This window comes from Epinephelus moara, chromosome 2, assembly GCF_006386435.1.
Source record: "Epinephelus moara isolate mb chromosome 2, YSFRI_EMoa_1.0, whole genome shotgun sequence".
Lineage (NCBI taxonomy): Eukaryota > Metazoa > Chordata > Actinopteri > Perciformes > Serranidae > Epinephelus > Epinephelus moara.
In genome coordinates, this window is record NC_065507.1 from 28009112 (window position 1) to 28022125 (window position 13014).

Here is a 13014-nt window from a genome sequence, read left to right on the forward strand (position 1 = left end):
CATTTTGGATCAAGTCTAAATGGCATGAGGTTATTCAGATCAGGTCTGACTTGTATCTTCAAGTTCCTTTTGGATATGAAAATTAACTTATTTATGTGGGGTTTTCCATGGGTCCATTTTAGATTTTGTGTCAAAGTAAATGTTACAACCTACTATTGCCTGTGAAAACACTGTTATGATGTCTTCTAGAGAAGATTTTTTAAGTCTGAGAAAACTACTGAAGCGACCTGAGTAGTATTCAGTCGGGATTGGGGCGATACATTTTTTTACAGAAAGCTTGTGTTACAAATTTGGGGTGTGGAATTTGAAAGATATTCATTTATTTAGTCAGGGAGGGTTTAATGAAACACTTACAAACTGCATTGTGGGAAGTGTAGGATCCAGGAATTTTGGAGCTTGACTCATAGAGGGAGTAAGATGTCTTTGTCTGTGCTGGTTTGATTTTGACCACTTTGACCACAACATTATAGATATAAACGCACACATTTTCACAGCAAGGTGTTATCGGAATCAGAAACCTGTGAGGTAGGTATGAAGATACTGTGAGATACTTTCCTTGAGCTAACAATTACAAGTTCTTGAATGCCATGAAAGTCTAGCCAGGTGTGTAGGATCAATTGTTTCGCCTTTTTAGAGTTTTTTTCCTCGAGTCAGGTTTATGAATATGGGCGACGGTACTTTTCTCTATTCTGAGGATCAGCAGTGTGCCAGCTCTTTGTCTTTCAGTCTGCACTATATGAAACAAAAATAGCTAAAACAACTATAATATATGGTATTTTATTTCAATTAAGAAACTGACAAGCACTCATCAATCAACATATTAAAACATTTGTGCCATCTGTTCAAACTCACATGACGGCTCCTTAAAATAAATACTTTTAAGAGGAAATAATACAGACAGAATATGTGAGGCTCAAACCACAAGTACAAACAAATTATCCAAATGTCCAAAGAGACGAAAGGGTCTGAAAATTCCCAAAGTCAACCCCGACTCTCCAACGAAAAAGTGTTTGTATAAAACAGCTAAGTATTTTTAAAAATACAGAATCTTACAAAAAAGTTTCATCTTCTCACTTCTTTAAATCACTGTAAAATATCAGCTGGTATTATGACAAGAAATCAGGAATTTTTCCATGAAGGATAAAAAAAAGACAGAATGTGCTTCTGCATTTTTACATTAGTATTCACATACATCATGAGTGTACTGTATCATCCAAGTCCTCCATCCCTCTGATGGTGCCATAACGGAGGCAGGTGTATCGCACATCCCTCCAACCGCTCCTCGTCGCAACATTGTGTGCCAAGCTGAAGATAGACACCGGTGACCATGGTAACAACAAAAGGTGTAGTCAGTCCCAAGACGCCCACATATTTGCAGAGATCATATCATTAACCATCCCCTCCAACAGTGCACCACCAATGCCCAGGCTATGTAAAACAATACACTTCACAGCCAAGTGTTCATTGTCTTTATAGGTTATATTACCGACAGCGTTCACATTTTCTGTATATAAAAAAACAACAACAAAAAAAACGTACTTTTTTGACAATTTGTCAACTTTCAAACGGTCTAAAAAAAAGAGACAAAAAAGCCATCAACGGGAGAGGATTTCAAGAATACAGGTTACAGTACAAAAGTGTGGTCCAGGTGGTTGCACATGAAGCATGCATGTGTTTATGTTGCCCTGCTCACCCCTAAAACCCTCATGCGAAGACATACTGTATAAAAGGCCACATGGCTTTTCCTTCACTATTAAATGCACGTGTTCTCCAGCAACTGGCCTCTTTGTCTGCTCTGCTCATCCAATGACCGACGAAAGGTGCTTTTTTTTTCCTATTGGTGGACTCCACAATGGACACAAAGCCTCACAGGGTCACTATGAAGTGTGTGTGTGGTACACACTCCTGAAGCTATTTACGACTGGGTCGAACTCCTGACAAACACAAGTCACAGACAGTTCCTGTGATGGAAGCGGGTAACTAGAAGAGACGGATCTGTAGCTACAATGTTGTCGAGTAAAGAACTTTCTAAAAAAAGACAGCCTTGGTTGAGCTTCACATTTGCATTTTTAGCGTCGCTTTAAAAAGCTAATAAGTTGTACGATTTACCTAGCATTAGGAGGCATGTTTAATTTTATTTAAAGGAACAGTTTGACATTTGGGAAATTTGTTTATTTGCTTTTTTGCTGTTTTAAATGAGGACCACTGTCAGATCTTTCTGGAAAATGAGTTAGCTTAGCCTAGCATTAAGGCTAATAACTAGAAGAAATAGCAAACCTGGCTCTGTCCAAGGATGTTTCTATTGATTAAAAGGTGCACTGTGTAATGCTTGGCCACACCCTCAAAAAACAGGGGGAAGCATTTTGATGGTCTACACATCACGTGAAGGTGTAATTACACTTTTTGGCCACTATCAAAATTGGCTTCCAAGCCCCATGCACTTCCCAGGGACATGGTTTAATGCCACTGAATTGGGCAGTCCTACTTCTTTGTCCACTCATATCGGACTGAGGGCAGCCTGGACGCTACAGTGACTCACTGTCAAATCTCAAGGTTTAATTTAAGTGGTATTTAGAGGCAGGACAAGGTGGCGCTAGCTCTTTAGCATGCTAAATTCAACAGATATCCCACACACAGCAACACAAGACACAGACGTCTTTGACATGACGTTAAAACTGTTAATTCTTCACATTCTCTTGATAATATTAGTTCATTTTTTCATATCTTACGCACTGTACCTTTAAACAAATGAGATATAAAGTGTTATATATAATAATAAGTGAGTTTTACAGGTGCTGGTAGGTGTATTTCGTACCTTTGGACAGAGCTAGGCTAGTTGCTTCCCCCTGTTCCCAGTCTTTATGCTAAGCTAAGCTAAGCTAAATGGCTGCTGGCTGTAGCCTCATATTGAACATAAAGATATGAAAGTGGTATTGATCTACTCATTCAATTCAATCAAGCTGCAAGTTTCTCTCTAGAAAACATTGATTTGATGTTTGTGTGTACACAAACCTCATGAGCAGTCTCTTACCAAGGGCTCTGTGTTTGTTAAGGGATCAGTAGGAGTATACTGTATGAGCATGTAAACAAAAGGCAGTTGGGCTTGAGCTTGAGTCTGCTGAGCTCCCTCTTCTTTAGATCACCCCCACGGGACGTTTCCAACCAGCTTCTGACTTCCTCTCTACTCTAAGTGCAGAGGCTTAGCGAAGCCCTTCACCCCCTTTTTTTTAATATCTTTTCCATAATTTTTAACATCTGTACTGCGGAAATAACAACAAAAATATAACTTAAGATAAACTCTCTAGGCACTGTTTGATTTCCAAGGCTTTTTGTTGTAGACTGTGATAAAAGGTCAGCAAACAGATTAAAAAAAACAATAATAAAAAGAAAAACCAGAGAGTGATGGTTCTGCGGACCAAACACTTTCTCCTCTGTGATATATCAAGGTCCTCCGAGTCAGCTCACACAGCCAAACAGACTCGCTTCAAGCTCTGTGGTGGAGAGGCTGTAAGGGCAGAAAGTATCTAAAGGGTAAGTGTGTAGAAGTTTTCAAGGTTAAGAGTCAGTTCCAGTCTTTAACCCATCTTTCTCCTTCATGAAAAGAAAAAAGGTCGGATCTTAAGCCATGATCTTCTGGGGAATCTCTATAGAAGCCTTGATGAAGATGCAGTTGTCTCGGATGTAGTTCCTCTTCTTGATCTCCTCGTGAGAGATGAACTTGGGGTAGCCGAAGCCCAGGGTGCTCTCGTCCAGCGAGTTGCGGCTGCTGCTGGGCTTCTGGAAGTTCTTCCAGTTGGGGTCAGGGTTGAAGGTCTCCGTGATGTGTTGGGGTTTGGAGAGCGACGGGTCGCTCTGGTCCAGGATGGAGAAAGTCACCTTGTAGGAGAAGGGCCACTCCAGCAGGCTGTCGTACTCTCCAGGCAACACGCGGATGTAGACGGAGAGGTGGGAGCCCTCGCCGCTGCCGTTGCCGTTCAGGAAGGCAGACACCTGCAGCTTGTAGCCATAGCGGTGAGTGTAGAAGGGCGGGCTGAAGAACTCGTGGTTGCTTCGGAGTTTGGCCTCCTGGAGTTTGCGGGAGTAGTCACTGAGCTTCCAGATGAGAACGCCGTCGTGACTGACAGACAGCTCCTCCATCTCCCTCCGCAGCTCCAGGATCTCCTGCCGCTGACGGCCCACCAGGTTACACATCATAGTCAGGTGAGATTTAGTGGTGTCTTCCAGGTGACGGCCGATAGCCAGTTTGGGGCACTGCCAGAGAGAAAGCCAAGAGATGAATCATTTAAAAGCTGCTACAGTGCAGTACATACAGACTGTACATGTCCACAATATTATCATTAAATGTGAAGCTGCCATCCATATCTGTTTATCTCACAAATATTTCCATATCTGGAGCATCGAGATTGCTTAAATTATAGACATACAGTATGTGCTCATTTATACGATTATATGTCAGCATGCTCAAATAAAACACATTTGAGAGACAAAATACGATTACATTTTGCATTGTGTTTTTCTGTAAAAACGATTTGTAAATAACAGAGGTCTAGATGAATATAAAGACTCAACTAGTTCTGATACTTCTAAGTCATGCACAGTGCCAGATTTCAATATTGGAATACGATATAAAAATAACACCTGTGCAACATTAGTTTCATCCTCCACTGCACAAATAATCTGGTGATGACTCACGACAAGTTATTGAAGTTGAACCTCAGTGTTTTCGCCCATAGGCCATATGTTTGCATTTGGACACAATGGGAAGTTACACTGCTCTCTGTGTATGATGTGGCAGATGTGGGTTTTGACTTAGAGAAGAAGTGGTGAGTCATTTATGGCAAATTGTAATGGAAAAAATATAAATAAAACAGCTAAAATGTGGATGCTGTTCGTATCTGCTCACCTCAGAGCGCATTATTTGAACAGCGTATGTGTTTACCTAATTTACAGTGCTGGACGTTGCATTCCCAGATATACTTGTATTTCTGACTCTGCTGTACACTGAACCAGATAAAGAGGCGCAGACGCTTGTTATTATATTTAATGGTCAGTCTGCTGTTGTGGAAACATGTTTTTGCTTTCCATCTGTGAATGTTATACATCAAGTTTTCCAGATGCCTTCTAATTCTTAACAGAGCGGAGCAAGCATGACACTCATCTGCCGCTCTTCCTCGAGCATGTCCACATTTTCTTAAATTGACGTCAGTTTCAAAAATAGACGGAAATGCACTGTCAGAATATAGAAGTGTTGCTCTCATTAAAATAGACCCTACAGGCACAGTACTGTATGTTGCAAAAGAGAAAGATCATTACTTTGGACACAGTGAGCAATGATATGATGGATATGTAATAAAAAATAGCATGTAAACAAAGACAAACAGGCTTATATGATTCAGGTCATGCTTACCCTGTGTTTGCAGCCGGCGTCTTTGAAGGGGCAGAGAACGAGCGCACTGCCACAGTTGTCCTTCACATGGTTAGCCAGATCCTCTCGGGCGATGTTGGGTGTGCCGCACTGGTTAGGGCACTGGACAGGAAACCGAGGGCAGTGGTACTGGTGGTTCTGCAGAGGAGTTGGGGGCAGTGTTAATGTGTGCACTGCTGACCGACAGCATGAGTGATAAGAACACAAACTGCACAGTGGGGTCGCAGATTAATGGCTGCAAAGGGAAAAATGTCCTTGAAAGTTCCAAAAATACACGTGGTATTAAAAATGATGCTGCAAAAATAGACCAGAGAAGAAGTCACAGAAAATAACATGCTGCCAACAAGACATGCAAATCCAACAATCAATGTTATAGAACACTTATAGAAAAAAGACTTGAGCTTAAACAAATAACTGATGGACAGATTCATCGGAAGATAATTTGTTAATTGATTAATTGTCATTTAATTGTGGTTATTGTTTTTGATGCTTTTTCCTTGTCTTAAATTACATTAACCTAAATACAGTATTTTGGGGTTTTAGATTGTGGGGTCAGACATTAAAGGGAATTTGAAGAGGTCGCCGTGGGGTCTGGAAAATTTTCTCAATTTTCTGATGTTTTATAGAAAAAAATATTTTGGGAAAATAATCAGCAGATTGAATTATAATAAAAATAGGGTTGCACCTAACAATTATTTTCATTATCTTCCAATCTTTTCTTGCTTAATGAAATAATCATTCAGTTTATAAATTGTCCAGAGTCCAAGGTGATGTTGCCAAATGTCTTGTTTTGTCCGAGCATCAGTCAAAAGCCCGAAGATATTAAATTTCCAATGATAAAAAAATTGAGAAAAGCAGAATTCTTCCATATCTGATGGGCTAAAAAAGCAAATTTTCAGAGCATTTTTTTCTTGAAAAAGGCCTTCAACAATTATTTGATTATTAGAAAATAAAATTAATAAAACTAATTTACTGGCACATAACAGTAGGAGTGTTTATTTGCTATCATGCAATGCAAATCTAATAAAAAGTCAAGTAAATTCCCTAAATATCATATTAGGGGCAAAAAGCATTCTGACTCTGAAATAAATAACATCATAAATGCATTACGAAACACTCTGTGTCAAAGACTGGGTTATTATATCTTGGCCCCAAAATGTGTGTGGGGGAGGGGAGACAGACACTAGCTGCTCAGCCTCTGGCCAGATGTGCACAGAGGCAGGTGTTTCAAAACAGCAGCTCACACTAACATCAAGCTGCTATGGGACAGAGACACCATAAACGCCTGCAACCTACAGACACAGCAGGCTTTCTCTGTGCCATCCTGCTCCACTGAGGTGACGAGCCACATGCAGGATGGTACAATGATATTAACAGATTATTTCACTCAAAAAAAAAGAACTGAATCAGTCGTTTGAGATTCTGATGGTAAACTTTGTGTTAAACTGACCTGGATTGTGTCGAAGACGAACTCCTTGCCGCAGTATTTGCAGGGCTGCGTGCGTTTGGGACACTCGGCCATGCCGTGTTGAGACAGCAGACGACGCATCATCCTCGCTCCGCACTTGTTCTCACAGTAAACACTCTCCTGAGGACACACACCCTGGTGGTTCTGGGATAGAGAAACACATGATGACAATCTAGAGCAGGGACATAAAGTCAACACATAATGCTGTAGTTACAGTAGCTCTTACTGTTTACTCAAATACAGTTCATATACTGCAGTTTTTATAGCTCAAAACTGAATATATTAATGAGGAAAATCTATATGATTTTTCTTGCTGATTTTCTCTTGTTTTATATCACTGAATTGTATGTCTTTGGGTTTTGAAATGTCACTTTGGATCTGGGAAATCTGGGAAATTGAAATGGACATTTTTCACTTTTTGGGATTTTACAGACTAAACCAACCACTGACCAAATTAGGGAAATAATCATTAATTAAAATACTAATTCGACAGTGGTACTGAAAGGTTTTATTTGATACATGATGGAGTAATTCCAATGTGAGAGCCAAAAGGTGGATGAATGCGCCTGTAAGTGAGGGCAGAGAGGGGACCATGTGGGCCAGAGTAAACAGAGGAGGGGCAGTGGAAATGACAAAAGTGTTAGTGAGAGCAGGGCTTCAGCCCGCTCACTGAGGAAAACATATTCGGTATGAAAGACCAAGTCAGAGCTTCTCTCTTTTTTCTGCCAACACACGTGTTATTTCAGAACACACATACACATGTGCATTAGCCTCTCCTCCTGCTTTCCACAAAGACGTCTTTCATATAGGTATGGAATTTAAGTGGCGTCACTCTGGGTTGTTTACGTCAAGCTCCTGCTGTGTTGAAACAAGAAAAAATAACAGAAATAAAAACAGGTTTGCAGTTGGTGTTTACCTCGTAGGCTTCACCGGTGAACTCGCTGCCACAGAACTCGCACTTGACTTTGCGCTTGGGGCAGTCGTGCTGCAGGTGGTCGGGCAAGTCGCGGCGCGTCAGCTTGACGGAGCAGCGGTTGGGGCAGGGGATCACATTGAAGGCGCAGGTGGAGAAGTGTCCCTGAGGGGAACAAAAACAAACACACAAGTTAAGAAATACACAAATCAGAGTGTCAGATAAGGAAGCACAGATACAAAAAGAGATGGAGGGAGAACAGATGAGAGGATATCGGAGCTTCTCACCTGCAGCTGCTTCATCTGGCCGGTCCAGCGGCAGCCCTCCTCACTGTGGATGCAGCGGATGGGCAGCGCCAGGATCTGCTGCTCCAGCTCTGGGTCTGGGTAGATCTAAGGAAGACAAGCAGGAGGAGTCAGTGTAGCAGTAGCTGACCAGATCACGCTGTAATATACCTACTTTCATACAATAAAAGTGTGTTAGGTGATTTTCATTTTTTTAGACAAACTAAAGGATTACATTTCAGTCCATGTGTTGGGAAAATTCTCCTTCTCCTTAAGCTAAATTTGTCAATTCAACATTCATTGAGGTACTTGGTTTTCATAGGACCACAATGCAGCACTTGACCCATCTGTGAGGCTGGATAACAGGGCTATCAGCATTCACAGACTAGTTTTACAGTATGTATCAGACAACATACAGTAGCCTATGCACCTTTTTTGACAAATGACAGTACATATACACAAAATAAACTTGAAGTTAAAGAGTAACATCTCTTCCCAAATGAACGCGAGTTTCTCCTAACCTGCTCCGTGCATCAATGAACAGGCTAAGCGACATTTCACTTGTTTGAAAAAATGCTCGTCCTGACTCTATTTTGGCAAATTCTTGCGTACCTCCAACCTATTTTCTGAGCAACACTTCTTACTAACACACAGCATGTGAGCAAACTCTGGCAGATGGAGCATGAAAAAGTCTCCAGATAAAGTGGACACTTTTTCAGATATAGACTACAACATTCAGAGAGCCTATGAAGCCCTGAGCGAGCCTAAGCAATGGCTTGCTGTTGCTGTGAGGTTGGAGGAGCGCGAAGCTTTGCTAAAATAGAGCCATGGTGAGCTTTTTTTTTTTTTTTTAACAAGCAACATCTAGCTTAGCCTATTAGCTTACGCACAAAGCAGGTTTGGATATCCTCATTTGGAAAAACACTGAAACAATCTGATGTTCGCTTACATCATGTCCAGTTAGGAAGAGGTTTGAGTCTGCATATATTTTCTTTGTTTTCACCAACTGCCATAAAAAGACAAAACATGGCACTGCATTGGTCCTGCACTGGAATGTTTTTTGAAGAGCTTAAATATTGTTGCCTAATGACGGAAAATAAGTCTAACAAAAAGTACTTTTCAAATTCAGTTCTTGCTGTCTCTCTTTGGAAAGTTGATCAAAAGATGTTTGAAATATCAGCATATTAAGTTTCCATCTCTAATGGCGACTTCTGCTGAAATAAAAGTTGCTCAGTTTCTGACCCCTGTTAAACCCCAGTTCCAGAGGAATCCAGTGACACATTGCATTACCAGGATCTGAATCCAGGAGTCAATATATTTGCTCACAGTTATGTCACATATAAAAAATAATGCGTGGTGTATCTTTGTCTGGGGAGTTACCCTTGCCAAGGTGGTTATGTTTCCTATGCTTCCTTAGCGGAGGTCTGTACTCTCTTAGTGACCCTCTATTTGGGAAGATGTTATGAAATAGTTCCAACATTTAACTCCATTGAAAAACAAAAATTGTCAGTTTTACATTTCTGTTTGTATTTTTTATGTTTAGACAGAGTCGTCCTGCTTCCAGTCTTTATGCTAAGCTAGGCTAAACACATCTTCCTTCACCACAGCTTCGTACTTCATGCACAGAGTTGACTACATCACATCATAAAAGACTGAATGTTGAGCTACACACATGCACACACTGGAAAGTCAAACTGTTCGCATCGTATTAGAAACTGCAGCAGTGAGCCAACGCGGTAGCTGCAGTGATAATGAGTCAGTTTACGGGTTTATGGGACCTTTGAGAGAGACGGAGAGCAGAGGAAAAGATTTATTTTTCCTCGGTCACTGAGCGATGAGGATGAGTCTGTTTTCTGCCCAAACAGCCCAAATCCTCCCCTACAGTACCCTGTCCTGAGGATTTACAGCTCTGCTCTGCATCTCCATCCCCCTGCGCTGGTCAAACAAGAAAAGCCACTTCCTCAAAATGTCACAACAGCCCTCTAAACAAATAACAGCTCAGTAACAACATGGTCGCGCTCACGTGCCTCTGCACCAAAACATGCGAGCAACCGCCATTAAATCAAAAGTTCGTTTAGAAAATAACCTACAATAAAACACTTGCCTGACTCATTGTTTTTAGCTGCTGTGTTGGGGGACAGATGCCTCCGCCAGACTAAATAAGCATATTAACTTGTTAAATAGGCTTTACAGAAACAGATATATCTAACATTAAAACAGATGCTTGACTTGCTGCACTTAAACAGTAGAAGCAGACTTTTTTGCTGCCATAATCACATTCTTTCAGGAGAGGCAAAGAGGAAAAAAATCCTCTAAAGCAAACTGAAACACTCTCTCATTGTTCCAGTCTTGGAATCTGCAGGGAGACGGCTATAATGACCTTTTAATAACTTAGTCCCAGGCAGATCAGGGGGGTTAAGCTCTTTGGAGCTCCAACTTGGGGGTTTATTCTGTCTGCTTTAGCCATTGTTCCCACTACTACTACGATTACTACAGCAGAAGCATTGAGGTTGTGTTCGTGCACGTTTTTGAAGGACGGTGTGCAGCGAGCGCTACAATAACCCTGACAGTAGACCACCAGGACGGGGTAATTTGCAGGCGACTGGGAGCCTTGGTAAATAACAGCGTCTGACAGGTGTGCCATGAGCACATCCTTCCCGTGGGGAGTCCCTGCTATTACAGGCGCCTTCATCGCTCTCAGCACAGCATGCAGACCTGCACTGCTGCAGCTCAGGGTTAATGGCTCGATGGCTAATTCAGGCTAATGCTAACTAACTGCATGGGAGGATTACATACAGCAGTCTTCTTTCAATCGATGCCAAAAGCTGCTCGGAAACAGGGACAATCGTTAACTGCTGGTTGGGTCGGCTTTTAAGTCTCTCGTGCATCGTTCAGAATCAAGTCCTTATCCTTTTGTTGCACTCTTTTCACTTCACAACGGGGACGTCACGTGAGAGGGAGACATCCTCCGACTCTAAATGCAGTTAGTCACTATCTGAACCCCCCCCCCCCCCCCCCCCCCCCTCCATCCCCCCTCAGGCACAATCTGATTAACTGCCTTTAAAAAACACAGACAGAAAGAGTTCAGTTGAAATTTAGATACAGTTTTATTTTCTTCTCAGGGAGATTTATTTGGGGAAAAAATTGTGGTTCAGATTAACTGAGTGGTCTGGTTTTCCAATATAATAAATGGTAATGAAATGCAACCTCTGACTCTGGGTTAAGCATTATTGCTTATATGTTATCCAGGCACTGACTAGTACAAATATTCAGTTTTTTGTTGTGACATTTTAAAGTCAAAGTCAGCATCTCTAAAATAGTTTTTCTCTTCTTACACCCAAACTATATCTAGATCTAATGTAGCAGGATTATATGTCACAATCTGAGCTGCCTCTCTTCTGATTGGCATTTTTCCTGGTTGCACACAAGATTGTTCACAATTTTCCAGCACTTGTGTCTTGATATTTTTCTGTAACGTCTGCAAAATCTGTAACGTCTGCAAAATCTGTAACATCTTTTAAATCTCTTTTATCAGAATGCCTTTTCTTAAATTTAACAATGTAAATAGCCTGTTTTATTTTCATGTTTCTTACATTCCTCATTATTTAACTGTTAAATATTGTGTTATACTTTTAAATTGTTTTGGTATTCAATTATTTAAGCATTTTACCAGGGACGGCAATGACAGATGATCCAAAACTTTGGTCAAGACTTAAATATATTTGCAACTTTTAGATGGATTGGCATGACATTTTGTGTCAGAGGTCCAAAGAGGGTAAATCCTGTTGACTTTTCCTCTATTGCTACTATGAGGCTAAAGGGACAGTTCACCCCAATATCAAAAATACATATTTTTACTCTGACCTGTAGTGCTATTTATCAGTCTAGATTGTTTTGTGGTGAGTTGCTTAGTGTGTGGTGTGTTGGAGATATCGGCTGTACGGATGTCTGCCTTCTCTCGTCTATAATGGAACTCGATGGCACTTGGTTTGTGGTGCTCCACAAAAATACATTTGGAAAACTCAGCAGCAATGTCTCTTTCCAGAAATCATGACCCGGTTACTCAGGATAATCCACAGACCTTGTTGTGAGCAGTTTTATGTCGGAACTATTTTCTATCTACCAAACTACACCCATCGACTGTATCGCTGCACAGAAGGAAGTGTGCATCTACTGCTAGCTCACCTAGCACAACTGAGCAAGCTAATCACCCAAAGAGGATACCATTTATGTTTACATCTCCCTCTGTCGCCTCTTGTCTATGAGTAGATGCACGCTTCCTCCTTCTTCTTCCCACTTGAGTAACCGGGTCATGATTTCTGGAAAGAGACATTGCTGCTGAGTTTTTCAAATGTATTTTTTTGTGCTTTGAGCCCCACAAGCTGAGTGCCATCTAGTTCCACTATATTGGAGAGCAGGCAGATATCTCTACGGCTGATATCTCCAGCAACTCACACCAAAACAATCTAGACTGATATAAGTTACAACAGGTAAGAGGAAAAATATGTATTTTTGATTTTTTAGTGATCTGTCCCTTTGAAATTTTCTGTTTTGACGGAAATATCTCCACAACTATTGAATGAGCTGTCATGTTATTTGGTGCACATATTCATGTCACCCCCAAAATACGTTAATGGTAATTCTCTGACTTTTCATTCAGTGCCATAACTAGGTAAACATTTTTTAAACACTTGTTTACGACCAAATATCTATGAAACTAATGACATTCCCATCAGGCTCAGCTGTACTTTGTGTTTACTGCTAATCAGCAGTTGTTATCATGCCAAAGTGCTAAGCTACGACAGTGATCATGGTAAACAGCACGTAAGCATGTCAACATTAGCATTTAGGTCAAAGCAGCACTGTGCTACAGCCTCACAGAGCTGCATGGCTGTAGACTCTGTTTAGAAAAATGTTTTGTAAA

The 13014-nt window shown here is 41.0% G+C and overlaps 1 protein-coding gene across 1 annotated transcript in view; it reads right to left on the minus strand.

Annotated features, from left to right (window-relative positions):
* Nucleotides 1-761: 761 nt before the first annotated feature.
* traf4a (tnf receptor-associated factor 4a) overlaps nt 762-13014 on the minus strand; it is a 45413-nt gene continuing 33160 nt past the window's right edge. Inside the window, exons 3-7 of the mRNA XM_050069920.1 lie at nt 8094-8198; nt 7810-7971; nt 6876-7037; nt 5408-5563; nt 762-4251 (exon numbers count right to left, since the gene is read on the minus strand). Of these exons, the coding sequence (XP_049925877.1) occupies nt 3619-4251; nt 5408-5563; nt 6876-7037; nt 7810-7971; nt 8094-8198 (1218 nt within the window). The 3' untranslated portion in view covers nt 762-3618. The remainder of the gene's footprint in view (nt 4252-5407; nt 5564-6875; nt 7038-7809; nt 7972-8093; nt 8199-13014) is intronic.